At 42.0% G+C, this 19702-nt stretch overlaps 1 protein-coding gene across 1 annotated transcript in view; it reads left to right on the top strand.

Annotated features, from left to right (window-relative positions):
• Window positions 1-2977, top strand: part of EXO1 (exonuclease 1) — a 42493-nt gene extending 39516 nt beyond the window's left edge. Inside the window, 1 exon segment of the mRNA XM_017847796.1 lies at window positions 2696-2977. Coding sequence (XP_017703285.1) covers window positions 2696-2831 — 136 coding nt within the window. The 3' untranslated portion in view covers window positions 2832-2977.
• Window positions 2978-19702: the final 16725 nt, after the last annotated feature.

Here is a 19702-nt window from a genome sequence, read left to right as displayed (position 1 = left end):
GGCCGGGCGTGGTGGCTCAAGCCTGTAATCCCAGCACTTTGGGAGGCCGAGGCGGGCGGATCACAAGGTCAGGAGATCGAGACCATCCTGGCTAACACGGTGAAACCCTGTCTCTACTAAAAAATACAAAAAACTAGCCGGGTGAGGTGGCGGGCGCCTGTAGTCCCAGCTACTCGGGAGGCTGAGGCAGGAGAATGGCGTGAACCCGGGAGGCGGAGCTTGCAGTGAGCTGAGATCTGGCCAGTGCACTCCAGCTTGGGTGACAGAGCGAGACTCCGTCTCAAACAAAAAAAAAAAAAAAATTAATTTTAAAATAACGATAAGCCTATTACATATGAATGTAGAGAGTACCTTTAAAAAATAAATAGCTATATTTTCCAAATCCCCCTAAAAGGTGAGAAAAGTGGCATGGTTTTACATTTCATTTTGCAAATCTTTACTGTCTACTTTGCAAATCTTTACTGCCTGGCTTAATAGAACTCAGCTGGATTCTTATATCTGCTTCTACATTTGATCTGTTATGATTTGGTGTTTTGGTTGAGTATATGAAGGAAATAGACATATTTGTAGTTAGAAAATATATATTTTGATAGCCCTTTTAGATAATGGTAAATTTTCTTCTCTGCTATTATGTCTAAATTCAACAACTTGTAGTTTCTTAAGGTTAGTTGTAGTGTAGAATATGAAACCATATCAACTGACTTTTTATACTCTGTGTCATATTACAGTCCACTGGTGTACCTTTCTTCTGTTGCCTAGGGTGGAATGGCACGATCATGGCTCACTGTACCCTCGACCTCCTGAGCTCAAGCAGTCCTCCTGCCTCAGCCTCCTGAGTAGCTGGGACTACAGGCGTATGCCACCACCCCCAGTTAATTGTTTAATTTTTTGTTGCAGGTGTGAGTCACTTTGCCTGGCCTACACTGGTGCACTTTTAATGCATCCTTTACATGTAACATCATGAGTTGGTCATTTGGAAAATATTGGTTCATTGAGATGTACTTCCAAATATTGATATATTTTATTATACAATATAAGAAAAAAGTCGCAATCAACAAAGCCTTTAACATTGGAAAACCGTTGCGTGGCAGATATGTTTTCCAAAATTTTAATTTTCATTTGAAAGCTTGAATTTTGTCATTAGCAACAAATACTGTTAATGAGCCAGCACGCCTGGCCCCTTTTTGTTCATTTTAGAGAAGTCCTGAATGACCTTAATGTCACATGCTTTTACTTGAGATAAACTATCATACTTCTATACACAATAGAAGTGTTTTGTTTGTGCTTTCCATTTTGCCACAGAATATTAAAAAGCATACCAAAAAATTAGCCGAGCGTGGTGGCATGTGCCTATAGTCCCAGCTTCTCAGGAGGCTGAAGTGGCAGAATTGCTTGAGCCCAGGAGGTGGAGGTTGCAGTGATTGCGGCACTGCACTCCAGCCAGAGTGCAACAGAACGAGACCCTGTATCAAAAAAATTTAAAAAAAAATTTTGAAGTATACCAAAGGGTTGAGATTTAATGAAATTAGTGATTTTTACTGCTTCCATCAATAACATTTTTGAGACTTTTCTTTAACTACAAGTGCACGGAGGTGGAGAATACAAATAGTCCTGGTATGACTTGTACGGTGTGATGCCACCGTCCTGATTCACACTGAGTTGTCAGCAGTTTCACTCAGTTCTGCTTTAGTAACATCTATACAAGTGTCAGCACAGTGGAAAGGAGGAACAGAGTCTGAATATTGTAAGAATAGTTTTGATCTTGGAAATCTGTTGAAAGGATCTTGGGACTCTCCAGGGGTCATGGAACATGCTTTGAAAACTGTTGCTAGAGAGAAATTAAGGGTGCAACAGTATTCTTAAATGCTTTTGAGAAAAAAAGACTTACTGCTATTTAATTTTTGTTGACAGGAGATAGAATTACCTGTAATATCTTCATAACAGCATTAATTTTTATAGATAGCTTCCTTCCAGAAAAGAAAAAAGAAAAAACAACTGAGAGGAGAATAAAAGATAGGGCTTAGGCCAGGCACGGTGGCTCACGCCTGTAATCCCAGCACTTTGGGAGGCTGAGGCAGGCTGATCACTTGAGGTCAGGAGTTTGAGACCAGCCTGACCAGCATGGTGAAACCCCATCTGTAGTAAAAATATAAAAATCAGCCAGACGTGGTGGTGCAGGCCTGTAGTTCCAGCTACTCAGGCTGAGGCAAGATAATCGCTTGAACCCGGGAGGTGGAGGTTGCAGTGAGCCAAGATCGTGCCACTGCACTCCAGCCTGGATGACAGAGCAAGGCTGTCTCAAAAAAGAAAAAAAAAAAAGGTAGGGCTTCACCAGGGCTTAACCATTTGTTCCTGCTTCACTTATATTGGTTCTTAACCATACTTGAGAAGGGCACTAAGGAGAAAAGAATTAAAGTATTGGAATCATTCTGCCTTAGCTAATATATTGAATGGTGGCCCAGCACCTACACTGAATGGTGATTTTGAAAGCAAGAAGAGGCGCTAAGAAGTGAGACTCCAAATTTATGGGGAGTGCTCACAGGAGAAGCTGATTGTGATATATAATGCATTGAATGAGATTATACAGTAAACGGTCTTATCCTCTTCATATCCCTCTATTTTGTCCAGGTAGAATATTTCTTCTCTCATAATCAGTACCCTAAAAATACCAAATTTATTTTATTGTATTTTGCAGAGATTCCGAAAAGCTTCCTTCTTGTAAGAAACCCCTGTCCCCAGTCAGAGATAACATCCAACTAACTCCAGAAGCAGAAGAGGATATATTTAACAAACCTGAATGTGTGCGTGTTCAAAGAGCGATATTCCAGTAAATGCAGACTGCTGCGATGCTTTTGCCTGCAAGAGAATCTGATCAATTTGAAGTCCCTGTTTGGGAATGAGGCACTTATCAGCCTGAAGAATTTTTTTTCAATCTGTGCCATTTTAAAAATAGAATACATTTTGTATATTAACTTTATAATTGGGTTGTGGTTTTTTTGCTCAGCTTTTTATATTTTTATAAGAAGCTAAATAGAAGAATAATTGTATCTCTGACAAGTTTTTGGAAGTTTTAATGTTAATTGGGAAAATCCCCTGGGGTTTATAAAAATCTACTCTAAATATTTCTGTAATGTTGTCAAGTAGAAAGATAGTAAATGGAGAAACTACAGTCCTAGAGGAAATCACTGTGTTTCTCCAGGCTTTAAAGTTTTCCACTTGCCTTTCCCATCTGTCCTTCAGGGTTGAATTGAAAATAAAGTTGAGATGGGAGGGGTAATTGGAAGGGTTAAAGATCATTACACAAATGAGACATTGCTCTCTTATCCCTGAAGGTTTTGGTTGGATTATAGGTTGACACTGAAGGAAAATTTTCAGCATCATATGAAAGGAAGTACTTCTTATATCATTAATATTTTTCAACTTCAAAATAGCCTCAGTTTTAATATATATTGTTTGAAGTGTGGGCTAAACCTTCCTTAACATATATTTAAAACTAGTCCCCTGAACACTGCATAAGATACTAAATCTGCAAGGTCTGTGACATGTACTCTCTGCAAAGAAATGGGCAGATGCATGGAAAGAGAACCAGCTGCTAACTGAGGATTTGAAGTGACAGGAATTAAAGGAATTCTAAAAGTATTTGTGATACAGAGGATAAAGGAAAGAGCCAGAGTATTTATATTTTTAAGTGAGATTCGGTAGAGGACTCTAGGAAAATGAGATCAGAATGGAATAAAAGCTAACTAAAGCTATTACAAAATAAAAATTAAAACCCAAAAAGGCCCAATCTAAAAAAGACCTAATCCAAAGAACAAAAGCAGATTTGAATTCTCCATGCATGTTTCCTGTTATAAAACAAATTAGGAATGTGAAGCAAACATTGTCTACAAATATTTATCCCCTCACTCACTAAAAATGCTACTTGACAGAAAAGGAATAAGACAAATCCACAAGGGTTAACAGAATGGAAGAAGAGACATCAGGCAAGGAAACTGATGGATGAGTAGTAAGTGACTTAAAGAAGTGATCATTGTCAGTGGCAGAAGACTAGAAGAGATAAAAGACAAATGGAGACATGCAGATTCCTCTAAAGCCAGAGGTGCAGAGTAAGACTGGAAATAGAATTGGTTTTGGAAATCTTTAAAAATAGTGAGGGAGAAGGGGCAGATGGCAGCTGTGCCATAGTTTCCAATCTCCAAATCACCATATAATAGCAACTGGATAGCAAAATAAAAATCCATGAGCAACGTAAGTGGGTGAAGATAGCCACAAGACCACAAGCTGGCATTGGCATCAGTTCAGGCGAAGCAGAGTGAGGAAACGGCATCTAATGACCTGAGAACAGAACCTCTCAGGTCATCACTGAAACAGCAGGCCAGGTTGAAAACAGCACTCAAGTGGGAGAGGCTTTGCCCATTTCAAATGTGGGTGAGTCCAAGGGGCTTGTATTAAGGTCTGAAGGACTGAAGCAAACTAGCTCCTAGGAAGTATTAGAACTGATTTACTGAGTTCACCAAGATTCTTCCAGTACAGGGTTCCCCAAGATTCGTCCAGGACAGGGTTCCCCACAGAAGAGAAACTGCTGGGGGGAAGCCAAATTGAAGAAGAGAAAGATGAAGAGAAGGTCCAAATACAAGTAGAGTAGGGAATCGTCAACCAAAATCTCTCAGCAGAATACTGGTTTTGAACACTTAAAAAGAAACTTAGAGAAGTTCCCATGAATCATGTTTCCTTCTCAAAGTTTAGGAAACAGAATTTTACTTAAAAAGAAACTAAGGAAAGTTTGTAGATGAATCTCATACAAAGTTATTTTAATGAAAAGAAAGAGAAGATTTCTGGACAATGAAGATGTATCAGAAAGAGGTCCACAGAGCAGAGCAAAACTCGTTTGTTTAAAATGTGCTAACAGATATTAGAAAGATGATATAAAATATGACAAATTTAGGATTACAAGAATCAGAAATAAGCTCAAGAAAGCATTGGAAATAAAAACATCAGAGATGCAATATAAACACTATGGATAATGTCTTTAAAAGAGGTAAAATAAAAGGAATAAAAAATCAAGTTTTGTTTAATTAGAAAATGACAAAGAAGACCCAACATACAGATAATGGGAATCTGAAACAACAAAACCCTATAATTTTAGAAAATGTTTTATTTAAATATATGAAACAATATTTTAAAAGTAAACTCTGGTACCTAAGCAGCAGCTAACACCAAGACATAAATAATACATTAAAGGAAGAAAACTTTGGCTAGGCAAAACCAAGTGAAATGTGAGATGATCAGACTTTCTTCACAATTATACTTTATGCCTGAAGAAAATGGAGTGATCATTTTCGAATACCCAAAGAAAAATGTGAGCTGAGGTTTTCATATCTAATAAAATTATAAGTATAAAAGGCTGGCACAAACTTATCCAACACAGAAAAATTTGGGAAATGGGAAATGTTCCCTTAAGTGGTTTATCAGGAACTTCAGAAAATGAGCTCCAGATAACCAAAATGACTAGAGAAATAGTGACAGACTGGTGGTGAGTATTAAACGTATGTTGCTTATACACTTAAAACTAAGAGTTAAAGGATCATATGTAAAAGCATATGCAAAAACATTTGGTTTAGCTGGTGGTAGTCTGATATTTTGGGACTGTGTGTATACTGTGGAATAGAATAATTACTATTTATAGGATATTTGAAATCCTGTTTTCTTGAGAATCAGGGTCCTTTTTTTTCAAGATGGAGTCTTGCTGTGTCGCAATCTCAGCTCACTACAACCTCCACCTCTCAGGTTCAAGTGATTCTCCTGCCTCAGCCTCCCGAGTAGCTGGGATTACAGGTGCGTGCCACCATACCCAGCTTCATTTTTGTATTTTTAGTGGAGATGGGGTTTCAACATGTTGGCCAGACTGGTCTCTTAACCTCAGGTGATCCACCCACCTCAGCCTCCCAGAGTGCTGGGATGGCAGGCATAAGCCACTGCACCCAGCCTGGAACCAGGGATTTTAATGTGAGAAAAAGGAGAAAGAGAATACAGAACATGTAATTTTTTGGGGGGAAAAAAAATATCCTATGGCTATGAATTTAAATTGGACGTAGTGGTATAAATTCATGAATGTATATTGAATACATTTAGATATGTGTGAATACACACATTCATCAGTTTGTACCAGTATGTTCAATACAAATTTATAACTATCAGGATGTTTAGCACATCAGCTTGTGGTTTTAAAGTACCTTTTTGGTTTTTTCATTAAAACGAGGATTTGGGGGAAATAGTCTGGCAGGAAATGTAAAAGATAAGCCTAAGACATCTTGTCACAACAAATAGAGGGGCTGGGTGTAGTGTCTCGTGCCTGTAATCCCAGGACTTTGGGAGGCCAAGGTGGGTGGATCACCTGAGGTCAGGAGTTCGAGACCAGCCTGGACAACATGGTGAAACCCAGTCTACTAAAAATACAAAATTAGCCCAGAGTGGTGGTGCATGCCTGTAATCCCAGCTACCTGGGAGGCTGAAGCAGGAGACTTACTTGAAACCCGGAGGCGGAGGTTGTAGTGAGCCGAGATCGCACCATTGCACTCCACTCTGGGCAACAAGAGCGAAGCTCCATCTCAAAAAACCAAAACAAGGCCGGGCGCGGTGGCTCACGCCTGTAATCCCAGCACTTTGGGAGGCCGAGGCGGGCGGATCACGAGGTCAGGAGATCGAGACCATCCTGGCTAACACGGTGAAACCCCGTCTCTACTAAAAATACAAAAAAACTAGCCGGGTGAGGTGGCGGCGCCTGTAATCCCAGCTACTCGGGAGACTGAGACAGGAGAATGGCCTGAACCCGGGAGGCGGAGCTTGCAGTGAGCTGAGATCGTGCCACCGCACTCCAGCCTGGGCGACAGAGCGAGACTCCGTATCAAAAAAAAAAGAAACAAACAAACAAAAAAATAGAGATTAACAAAGACTGCTAGGTGATTTCCAAAAGATTCAAGAGCCAGTTTAAAGGGGCCCCCACTGTGCAAATGTGGGAAACTTTGGTCTTCAAAGAAGATAATTGCAATTTATTAAAACCCATCATAAACATTAAGAATAATTGGTGACCTTGTAGGATGACACCTTGTAGGATGATGGAGTATTCATTGTCTTGAAAACTTGAAGCAAAAAAAGCATTTTTCCTTTCTTTCCTCTATGAACAGTACAACTGGATAACTAAATGGCAGATGAAGGAACTATCTCTTTCTAGTGTTCTAATAATTAAGAAAAGGTCATATCATTTTTCATTACCCAGTGGATCAATAAATTTGGATTTTGTGCATCAATTGCTATAACATCACAAAAAGGCCGGGCATGATGGCTCACGCCTCTAATCCTACCACTTTGTGAGGTCAGGGTGGGAGGATTGCTTGATCCCAGGAGTTTGAGACCAGCCTGGGTAGCATACTGAGATCTCATCTCTACAAAAAAAAAAAAAAAAAAGTTTTAATTAGCCAGGCATCGTGGCATGTGCCTGTATTCCCTGCTACTCCCATGGCTAAGATGGGAGGATCACTTAAGCCCACCAGATTGAGGCTGCAGTGAGCTGTGATTGTGCCACTGCACTCCAGCCTGGATGACACAGCAAGACCCTGTCCCAAAAAAAAAGAAAAAAAAAAGACAACCAGATATTTTATGCCTGCTAATGAAAGAACTCAATATCACCTATCACCTATTTTTTGCTACAGAAATTAGAAATGAGTCCGATGATGCCTCTGGGTTCAGCTGCCTGCTACACTGCAGGAGATCCAGAGGACAGTGGAACGTGTTGAACTGAAGCATGAGTGTACGACTAGCAAAATTCAAACTTGGGAGGCTCGGGTGGGAGGATCGCTTGAGCCCAGGAGGTCAAGGCTGCAGTAAGCTGTGATTGCATCACTCAACTCCAAACCCGGTGATAGAGTGAGACCCTGTCTCAAAACAAAAACGAAACAAAACAAAGCAAAAAAACTCTAGTTAAATTCTTACTGTTATGCAGAGGCCCCATCTTCCTTCCATGCTGTGTCCCAGATAAGCCAGTGCTAGCATTGTGGCTGTCCTTGGGCCCTCCCATCTATCCTTAGAATTCAGGCTACTTTTGCCCTGCAGTCTTAACCCTCTAATGTTGTTGTTTGTTTGTTTGTTTGTTTGTTTGTTTGTTTGTTTTGAGATGGAGTCTCACTCTGTCACCTGGGCTGGAGTGCAGTGACATGATCTCAGCTCACTGCAACCTCTGACTCCCGGGCTCAACCTATTCTGCCTCAGCCTCCCAAGTAGCTGGGATTACAGGTGCCTGCCACCATGTCTGGATGATCTTTGTATTTTTAGTAGAGACAGGGTTTCACCATGTTGGCCAGGCTGCTCTTGAACTCCTTACCTCAAGTGATCTGCCCAACTCAGCCTCCCAAAGTGCTGAGATTACAGGCCACCACACCCAGACCAGCCCTCTAACGATTTAAAGGAAAGTTATGATTTTGTAGATTATCCGGTTTTTATTGTTATTAATGTGAGAATGAATCTTTTTTCCAGCTTCCTCCATCCTAGGCAGAAATAAAGTCCCAAATCTTTGTTTTTTAACTGGTCATAGAGGACCAGTCGCCATCCTTTATTCATTCCTTGATCATCTCAGGCTACAGAAGTCTAGGGATAGAGCTATCTATAACATGACCAGAAAAATTAAGTGGGCTGTAGCATAATCACATATTTGAAACAGGTAAGTGAGTCATCTGTGGCTAGAGGCAAGTCCTGGTCACTTCCCTATTCTACCCCAATACTCAACTTACTGCATTCAGATGTTGCTTAATGGCTAGATACGGCTTTGAAGGTTATGCTTTTATTAAATATGTCTGTTCAATTTTACAATGGAAAATTCTGAAGATGGATGGTGGTGATGGTTGCACAATATGAATGTACTTAATGCCACTTAATCATCCACTTAAAATTGTTAAGATGATAAAAAATTATATCTATTTTACCCCTATAAAAAGATTTTTAAAGGCTGGGCGTGGTGGCTCATGCCTGTAATCTCAGCACTTTGGGAGGCTGAGGTAGGCGGATCACCTGAGGTCAGAAGTTCGAGACCAGCCTGGCCAACATGGTGAAACCCCATCTCTACTAAAAATACAAAATTAGCTGGATGTGGTGATGCATGCCTGTAATCCCAGCTACTTGGGAGGCTGAGGTAGGAGAATCGCTTGAACCCAGAGGCGGAGGTTATAGTGAGCCAAGATCATACCACTGCACTCCAGGCAGGGCTACAAGAGTGAAACTGTCTCAAAAAAAAATTTTTTTTTAAGTAAGTTTTATAATCCAGTACAAAATAAAAGCATTGTCCATCCTTGTTTCTCAAAAACCCAGAAAGATCTTGGTAATCTCGTCAGCCTTCCACATTCTTATGATTCAATGACTTCTCATACCAGGCACTGTATGTTGTATAGCACCTAAAGTCTTTCTAAACACAGTTCAGTGTGTTTTATTTATTTATCTATTTATTTATTTATTTAAGACGGAGTCTTGCTCTGTCACCAGGCTGGAGTGCAGTGGCGTGATCTCGGCTCACTGCAATCTCCATCTCCGGGGTTCAAGCAATTCCCCTTGCCTCAGCCTCCCAAGTAGCTGGGACTACAGGAGCGCACCATCATGCCTGGCTAATTTTTTGTATTTTAGTAGAGACAGCGTTTCACCACGTTGGTGAGGATGGTCTCGATCTCCTGACCTCGTGATCCGTCTGCCTTGGCCTCCCAAGTGCTGGGATTGCAGGTGTGAGCCACCACCACGCCCAGCCACAGTGAGTTTTCTTTAACACTCACTGGCTCATGGTTTAGGGGAGGCAGAAGAGCTGAAAGAACTCCAGCTAGGGATCAGAAGACTTGGTCTGTAATTATGACTTGCCTAAAACTCTAAGTGACTTTTGGAAAGCCACTAAACCTTTACTGTCTTTTTTCTCACAGGATAATCATGAGAGATTGATCTCTAACTCTGAAATTGGCATTCCAGTGTTCTGTGAATGAAAACACAGTAAATTCTTTGATTCAGGAGTAAAACTACTCCAAAACTCCACAAGAGGGCAGCTCCTCCGCACCTGAATGGCTTCAGAGACCTTCCAGGCACCTTTGAGGTTATTATAAAACCACTTTTTATACAGTGTTTTATTTTATTTATTTTAATTATACAAAAGCACACAAATATATTCCCACATAAAAGTCCAACATTAGAGATCAATTTCAAGTCTCTTGATTGGTACCCCTAATCCTAGTTTCCTCCCAAAATCAGGTTGTTTTCTGAGACTTTTGAAAACACAACTTCTGCAACTAATTTTTTCAATCTGCATATAATTTGAACATCATTAACATCTATGTCTGTAGAAGAAATACATAGATATTAATATACTTCTCTTTACTCTCTTTAAAATGCATGTGTCATAATTTACTTGTTTCTTAATGACATTTAGATTATCTTTTTTCAGTATTCAAACAATGCTGCATTGAATATTTCAGTACTGTACTTTGAAAAAAGTGAAGAGCCTCACAAGACTTCATGGTAATTAATATTTTATTTAATTAATTAGTTTTTAATTTTATTAATTTTTGAGACTCCACCCAGGCTGGAGAGCAGAGGCGTGATTTCAGCTCACTGCAACCTCCGCCTCCCAGGTTCAAGTGATTCTCTTGCCTCAGCCTCCTGAGTAGCTAGGAGTACAGATGCATGCCACCACGCCTGGCTAATTTTTTGTATTTTTAGTAGAGAAGGAGTTTTGCTATGTTGACCAGGCTGGTCTGGAACTCCTGATCTCAAGTCATCCACCCACCTCGGCCTCCCAAAGTGCTAGCATTACAAGCATGACCCACTGTGCCCAGCGGTAATTAAGATTTTAAAGCTAATTTATTAAGCCAAAGGAGGAATGTTTTAATAATTTTACTAGCCAGAAAAAAATATATAAAGTCAATTCATAGAAAGAGGGGAAGATGCTTGGCAGTTTTCCTTGATAGCATTAGGTTACTCCATTCCATGATGTAAATCATTCTGGGATACTGTTTCCTGCTAAGGCTTTTTACCAGGTATGCTTTTGACTTAGATCAAATTAGACACAAGTAGCAAATGGCTCAACTAATGCAGATAATAGAAACAAGAAAAGAATGATCCGGTGTTGCTACCCAGGAAGGGTAGGTACTGTGTTCTGGTTACTTTTTTTTTTTTGAGACGGAGTCTCGCTATTGTTGCCCAGGCTGCTGGAGTGCAATGGTGCCATCTCAGCTCACTGCAACCTCCACCTTCTGGGTTCAAGCAATTCTCCTGCCTCAGCTTCCCAAGTAGCTGGGATTACAGGCACCTGCCACCACGCCTGGCTAATTTTGTATTTTTAGTAGAGACGGGGTTTCTCCATGTTGGTCAGGCTGGTCTCAAACTCCCAACCTCAGGTGATCTGCCCACCTCAACCTCCCAAAGTACTGGGATTACAGGCATGAGCCACCATGCCCGGCCTCCTGGTTACTTCTGTGTGCCCCACAGTGGAAAGGAAATGTTGGCAGGTAATGAGCCAGAGCAATTCAGATTTCATGTGTAGAAGAAAAGTTCAACATAAAAATGTCTGACAATGTTAATGTAAAATATGGTCAGCCTTCCACATTCTTATTATGCAAAATAAAACTTTTATCTATTGTGGACGGCAAGCCACTCAGGTGCCGAGGCAAGAGACCGAGGACACGAGCTGTTTCAGTATAATAAAATATATAAAATAACAAGAGTTATACTAGATATAGATCATAGATATGATTATATATGGACATCATTAATCATTAGTTTGTAGCAGTTACTCTTTATTCCAATATTATAATAATCCTCACTCTACAATCATAACCTAGGAAAAGCCAGGCCATACAGAGATAGGAACTGAGGGGACATAGTGAGAAGTGACCAGAAAACCAGTGTGAGCCTTCTGTTATGCCCGGACAGGGCCACCAGAAGGCTCCTTGGTCTAGTGGTAACGCCAGCGTCTGAGAAGACGCCCATTGCCAAGTGGACCGTGGTCTAGCGGTAGCGTCAGTGCCAAGGAAAAACACCCACTACTTAGCAGACCTGGAAAGGGAGTCCCCCTTTCCCTGGGGGAGTTTTAGAGAAGACTCTACTCCTCCACCTCTTGTGTAAGGCCTGACATCAGTCAAGCCCGCCCACAGTTATCCAGAGGCCTGTCTCCCTGTGATGCTGTGCTTCAGTGGTCACACTCCTAGTCTGCCTTCATGTTCCATCCTGTACACCTAGCTCTGCCTTTTAGATAACAGTAGCAAAATTAGAGTACTGAAAGTCTCTGATATGCAGAAATAATGGCGTAAGCTGTCTCTCTCTCTCTCTCTTTCCCCCCACCCCCACCTCGGCTGCCAAACAGGGAAGGGAACCCTGTCCAGTGGACACGTGACTCAGGAGACATTACCTATCATTGGCGATGACTCACACTCCTTACCCTGCCCCCTTGTCTTGTATCCAATAAATAGCAGCACAGCCAGGCATTCGGGGCCACTACCGGTCTCGGCCTCTTGGTGGTCATGGTCCCCTGGGCCCAGCTGTCTTTTCTTCTATCTCTTTGTCTTGCGTCTTTATTTCTACAATCTCTTGTCTCCGCACACGGGGAGAAAAACCCACCGACCCTGTGGGGCTGGTCCCTACAATCTTTAACAAATGTTCCTGAAGAACATTTGGATTTTTTCAGAATCCAAATGTTGAATGTCCCATTCAAGCTGTCAGGTCCCAAATCCTGTGTTTCCTGAAGAGACATGTCTGGGATCTGGCTGCAAAAATTCCCAAGGTGCCAACCTTCAGGTCATGGTGCCTGCCTGGTGCTGTATTCTCCTTCCAGCCTTGAAGATTCTGAAAGTGGGGATTTCTTAAGCAGATACAGTGCTAATGGCCAGGTTTCTTGGGGGTACATTACAATAAATGCAAGAGGTGCAGAAAGCAAGAAATTGCTCAGGATCTTAGAAAAATGGGCTTGGAACTCCACTTGTGTTTGCTACCTTCTGCAACCCAGATTCCAAATTGTTTTCCAGACTTGTGTTAGAGTTATTGGTGACAGAACATCTTTTTTCATCCCCATGGATAAGACACAAACACCTGCAAAGCTGACTCATGAAAGGAGACAAGGCACTACTATAATAGTGGATTGCGGGAGCTGTGAGGTAGGACCTTAAATTTTTTTGATGTTTTTGAGTCTCTTTCTGCTGCCTAGGCTGAAGTGTAGTGGAGCGATCTCACTTCGCTGCAACCTCTGCCTACGGGGTTCAAGTGAGTCTCCTGCTTCAACCTTTCCAGTAGCTGGGATTACAGGCACATGCCACCACACCTTGGTAATTTTTGTATTTTTAGTGGAGACAAGGTTTCACCATGTTGGCCAGGCTGGTCTCGAACTCCTGACCACAAGTGATCCGCCTGCCTCGACCTCCCAAAGTGCTGGGATTACAGGTGTGAGCCACTGTGCCCAGCTAGTGGGACCTTAAATTATCTCCCCTGATACCCCAGAGGAGCCGGAGGCAGCCTGTTTGCCTTCACTCCAGGATGCCATGGCGTGACTTCTAAAAGGACCATCTATGGTGGCATTTGGTGAATAGGAAAGAAGTAGTCTCGCGTTTGGAGGGATAGAGTGTGCATTCTCCATTCTGATCTGTGACAATCCATACAGTGGAGGCAACGGGGGGGTCTGGGCATGTAAGAGCTTCCGGGAGGAGGAGACTGCTTAGAAGGATGTCTCAGAAAATAATTTCCCTAAGACTGCAAGATTTTCCACCAGCAAGTTTTTCATTTAAAATTCAAGAATGGAGCACATGACTTTGTAATGAAATGAACATGGTTAAATCCAGCAGCTATGCATGTTATTTTGCTTCTGTGAGTTTCAGTTCTCTTTTTTAGAAGACATAATTGAGAAAATATATGTGACTAGCACAGGGTCAAACATACTTAATAGGTACACTTCCTCCCCATTCCTATGAAAGTTTATAATGCTGAAGAAGCTGCTGATGACACAAGTCTGTCGTCTCACCCAGTCTTGTCTTGTTCATAGATTCATGGAGCTGCTCTGATCCTTCAGCAATTCATCAACAAAATGGTGAAAACAGTAACGCCCACTTGTTTAGTGGTAGGTGCCAGGCACTGTTCTAAGTCTTTTTTACGTATATCAACTAAGCCATTTGATGCTCATAGCCCCACTTCATAGCCCCATCTACATAGGTAGATATTATTATTTTACACACAAGATAACTGAGACAGAGAAAGGGATACCTCAGCTGGCCCAAGGTCACACAGCTAGTAGGGGTAGTAGGTAATAGAACCGGAGCTCACATCCAAGTAATCTAATCCCAGAGCCCACATTCTCTCTCTCTCTCTTTTTTTTTTTTTTTTTTTGGTGGAATGTTAAAATGTAAAACCAATAAAGAACATAGTAATTGCTTGACATAGCAAACAAACATTGTGGAGAAAAGGTGCTTATTCATTATATGTAGGGTCGTGTGATTCATGCTTATCTATGGAAGGCCAGTGGATACCCAGTAGTCACTTAAGCACTTTTAGTTTGGGGCAGTTAAGAGCAAATGTGTTGTTTCCATCTATTTTCTCATGTGAACTTCTAGAAACAGAGGACTCAGATGACAAAGTTGCAAGTCTGAAACAACTTCTGTACCTGAATTTTTCCTGGAGAGGAGCCAAACAGGAGAGACTCCCAACATGCATTGAACTGTGATGTCGTTTTTATGTTTAGTTATTAATTTGGGGGGTTATTTCTTCTTATGTCTTTTTTTTTTTTAAGAGACAGGGTCTCGCTCTGTCACCCAGGCTGGAGTGCGATGGCACAGTAATAGCTCATGACAACTGCAAAGTCCTGGACTCAAATGATCCTCCTGCCTTAGCCTCCCAAGTAGCTGGGACTATAGGCACAAGCCACCACATGTCTGACTAAATTTTTTGTAGAGACAAGGTCTTAGTATGTTACCTAGGCTGGTCTCAAACTCCTGGCCTCAAGCAATCCTCCTGCTTCAGCCCCTCAAAGTGCTGGGATTACTGGTGTAAGCCACTGCTCTCAGCAGGGGGTGTGTTTCTTATTGCAGCATAGCCTTGCCTATCCTAACTAACAGCGTCATTAAATATTAATAATAATTTTTTTCTCAAATAAAATATAGATAACCATAGATGGAAAATCCCATGAAGCTAGTATTTAAAAATAGAGATTTCTTTCTTCTTGAGCAACAATCACAACAAAACATTATGAGAGCCCCAACGCTCAAGCAATTGGTTAAATGTTACTGGGTGAATAAAGGACCCAAGAGGCTGAGAAAGGGGCGATCATGTCTTTGCGCAAGATTTGCCAGGACACGTTTTGGACTTCAGCATTTAGCCACGCCGGCCAAGCCTGGTGCAGAGCTTTATGAAACAACTTAAGTCACTTCCCTGGCTCACTCCACTGTGCCTAGGCAGAGTCAGGGAAGACACTCTTCATGGTGGAGTGGTCTAGGATATAGAAGCCTACTGAGAAATCCTTCTGACTGCAGAGGCCAAGTTCTCTCCATTCCCTGGGAGCTCAAGGACTCGGAGTTGGCTCAGAAACCATTGCCCCAGCTTCCTAGGCAAGAGGAAATGCAAAATTAAACAAAAACATGAGTTGTTTTTTTTAATAGGTAAAAATCAGGAAACTACTATTTTTCCTTCTGTCCCTCAGCAGACGTGGAAATGTTTGGCCATTTTCCTCTCCATCATCCTCATTTGATTGAAGACTCTTCAGATGTCAAATAACTCAGCATGGAACGGTCCCAGGGCAGTCCCCACAGCAGTGAGGTCTGTAAAGATCATGGGCCATCTAGTAACAATAAAACAGATGCTAATGGTCCTGTGTATTTTGTTTGTTTCTTCATTTGCTTGGAGACAGGGCCTTGCTCTATTGCCCAGGCTGGAGTGCAATGGCAAGATCATGGCTCGCTACAACCTCAACCTCCTGGACTCAAATGACCCTCCTGCCTCAGCCTCCTGAGTAACTGGGACTACAGTGCATGCCACCACACCAGCTAATTAAAAAAATTTTTTTTTGTATTGATGGAATCTCACTATACAAGCTAGTCTCAGTCTCCTGGCCTCAAGCAATCCTCCTGCTTCAGCCTCCAAAAGTGCTGGGATTACAGGTGTGAGCCAATGTGCCTAGCCTGATCCTGTTTATTCTCAGGAAAAGGATGGGTGTGAATCATGGAAGGACCACTGTGCTCCTGGATCTGGGGCAAGGAAGTGGTCAGCGTCAAGAGCAGCATCTTTTTCTAGACAGGGAAGCTAAGTCCTAAAACCATCCTGCATAAAAGAAGTGCACTAGGATACAATATCCTGGTCTAGGAACAAAGAACTGGGTCAGTCTAAGTGTCTGTTTGGTCCTAGGCAAGTAAGTTCATTTCTATGGACCTCAGTTTCATCATCTATTAAACACAAAATCTTAGTTATGATAATGGTCCTACCCACATTGCTGAAACTGCAGAAGTATGACAGAATATGTTGGAAAACTGCAGAGTGCAATGATACTTTGATAACACACCAGGATTTTAATGCTAGTTTCACCTCTTTTTATCTGGGCAAATTACTCAACCTTTCTATTTCTCACTATGAAAAATGGCAACACATTTCAAGGTAAGGCGACCCAATCTTCTATCCGCTTTATAACTGTGGTATTAAAATGTCCTCACTTGAGAATCACTTGAACCCGTGAGGCGAAGGTTGCAGTGAGCCGAGATCGCGCCACTGCACTGCAGCCTGGGTGACAGAGTGAGACTCCATCTCAAAGAAAAGTCCTCACTTGAGACTAATTCTATTAGAGCTCCTGAGCTAAGGCCTATGAGACTATATTATAGTGCAGACTAATGTTACAGTGCTCCATTGTAAACCTTAATTTCTTTGGCAAAGATAAATTCTTAACTAATAGTGAGCAAAGTGACTTTCTCTGACCAATATACAGATGGTGATTTCATTTCCAACCTCAGAACTGACCTCCTGCTGCCCAGGGAGGGGAGTGGGAAGAGGGGAGGGAGAGAAGGGGCCTGATGTCACTCAGCTCTACAGAGGGGCCTCTTCAGGCTCCTACAGGCAGTTTGGAAGCAGCTGGAAGAATGAGTTAGGTCCTGGTTGCAGGACTTTTTTTTTTTTTTTTTTTTTCTTTTTTAAGTCAGACACAGACACAGCTGTTAAGTAAAATGCTGCCTCCACTGAAAATCCCAAGCCTCAGACCTTTCAAGCAGAGGAATAATTTAGTAAACTTCTAGAGGTACCTTTCTGGCTGACTAGGGGGGGGAAAAGAAGAGAAGCCATGGCTTGCTTAGCCATTTGCTTATTCTTTTATACTTGAAATAGTCACAGCAACCAGACAAGGAGAAATTGCTGGAATCTGGGCGAAGTTCCCAAACAAGGTCCCAGTGAGACACCGTTGTACTTCTGTTAGAGGGACCTCTGATCGTATTCTTTGAAAAAACAAAAAGCAACCAATGGCCTTCTCTCTGTTCCAAGTTCCTAAGACACACAGAACTCTGAGCCACATTCTTAGGCACTTGTTTCAGAAGAAATGTATGCCGAAATTCTTGACAGGTGATAGTGGAGCGCGACCCCCCAGAGAGGTGTTCCTGCCACTGCCGGACAAAAACTAAGTTCCTGGTCCCACAGGAGGTGACCGTGGTTTAGTCCCTCAGCAGCATTCGATAGGTGACACAGTGTACGTGTGCATGTGCCGTGAGCACCTGGGCCTTTTGGAAGGATGGGATCTGGCAGAGAAGGAATGAGAAGAATTTACGTTTTACTTTTCCCTTCACTTGTGCCTTTAAAGAGGATGATCTCATAAATCACCTATTCTAAACAAGCGGGAAGTATCTCACTAGCAAGCCTAAAGCAAATGAACTCACACCTCTAATCCCAGCACTTTGGGAGGCCAAGGCGGGCGGGTCTTTTGGCACAGGAGTTCAAGACCAGCCTGGGGAATGTGGTGAAACCCTGTCTCTACAAAAAGTACAAAAATTAGCCAAGTGTGGTGGCGTGCACCTGTAGTACAGCTACTTGGGAGGCTGAGGTGGGAGGGTCACTTGAGCCCGAAATGTGGAGGCTGCAGTGAGTTTTGATCATGCCACTGCATTCCAGCCTGGGCAGCAGGGCGAGACTCTATCTCAAAAAAAAAAAAAAAGAAAGAGCTCCCAATGTTGCTGTAACAGCAGGTTCTCTGTGTTATTCTAACGTTTTACTGGCACTGTATTTCAATTATTAAATTTCTCTAATAAGTTTCCAAAATCACCTTTGGAAACTAGTCCAGATAACCTTGTTTCCAGGTATTTGTGAAGCCCACTGACAGCATTTTGCCCGTAAGTGGTTCTTTCCCCCGATGTCAGGGAGGGAATTTTCAAGAGGAAACGCTCAGTCCACCTGCGAGAATCATCGAGCAGAGGAACCAGGCTTTTCCCTCACCCAGCTTCCACCTACACAGGACAACACAAGGCAGGCCAAATGCTGATAATTGAAAGATAAAGCTGAAGGGATTGACGTTGTCACCTGCCAGCTGAACTCAATAAAAATGATATGCAACTCAAAACAGCTGATAGGGGCTCAGTACATAAACTTGGCTCATCTGGGTGCAGTGGCTCACACCTGTAATCCCAGCACTTTGGGAAGCTGAGGCAGGCGGATCACTTGAGGTCAGGAGTTAAAGACCAGCCTGGCCAACATGGTGAAACCCTATCTTTACTAAAAATACAAAAATTAGCTGGGCATGGTGGCAAGTGCCTGTAATCTCAGCTACTCAGGAGGCTGATGCAGGAGAATCACTTGAACCCAGGAGGCAGAGGTTGCAGTAAGCTGAGATCACACCACTACACTCCAGCCTGTGTGATAGCATGACTCAGTCTCGGAAAAAGAAAAGAAAAGAAAAGAAATTTCCAGAATATGATAGCATAGTAACAGACAATTGACAGAAAAAGAAATCCAAATGGCCAATAAAGATCTGAAAAGTTGTTAAGACAGTGTGATATGAAAAAGGGAAAAAAACCAAAAATTTTTTAAAAAATGTCAAAAGATGTTTCATATTTTATATAACTAAAGGAATTAAAATTAAAATGAATTAAAATGGCTGTGAGATCATTATTTTCACTTGTTTCACCTGGGAAAAATTTAAAGGATAATTAGTATTCAGTGTTAGCTGGGGTGTGGAAGGCAGGTACTCTCAAGCATCATTGAAGAGGAGTACAAATTTGTTCATCATTTTAGAAGAATAATATGGCAATGCTTATCTAAATTTTATGCCAATAATCTCAATCCAAAGAGAACAGACATACTTAACAGTGATTGTAAAATTATATTAATTCACTCATTCACTCATTCATCAAATGTGTATTGGGCAGTGTAACAAACATCCATTAATAAAGGAATGAGGCAGGGGGTGGTGGCTTATGCTGTAATCCCAGCACTTTGGGAGGTGGAGGCCGGAGGATCACCTGAGGTCAGGAGTTCGAGACCAGACTGGACAACGTGGTGAATCCCCGTCTCTACTAAAAATACAAAAATTAGCCTGATGTGGTGGCGGGCACCTGTAATCCTAGCTACTCAGAAGGCTGAGGCATAAGAATTGCTTGGACCTGGGAGGCAGGGGTTGCAGTGAGCTGAGACCATGCCACTGCACTCCAGCCTGGGAGACAGAGAGAGACTCCATCTCCAGAAAAAA

This window comes from Rhinopithecus bieti, unplaced genomic scaffold (assembly GCF_001698545.2).
Source record: "Rhinopithecus bieti isolate Rb0 unplaced genomic scaffold, ASM169854v2 scaffold_28016, whole genome shotgun sequence".
NCBI lineage: Eukaryota > Metazoa > Chordata > Mammalia > Primates > Cercopithecidae > Rhinopithecus > Rhinopithecus bieti.
This window is presented reverse-complemented; position numbering and strand designations above follow the sequence as displayed.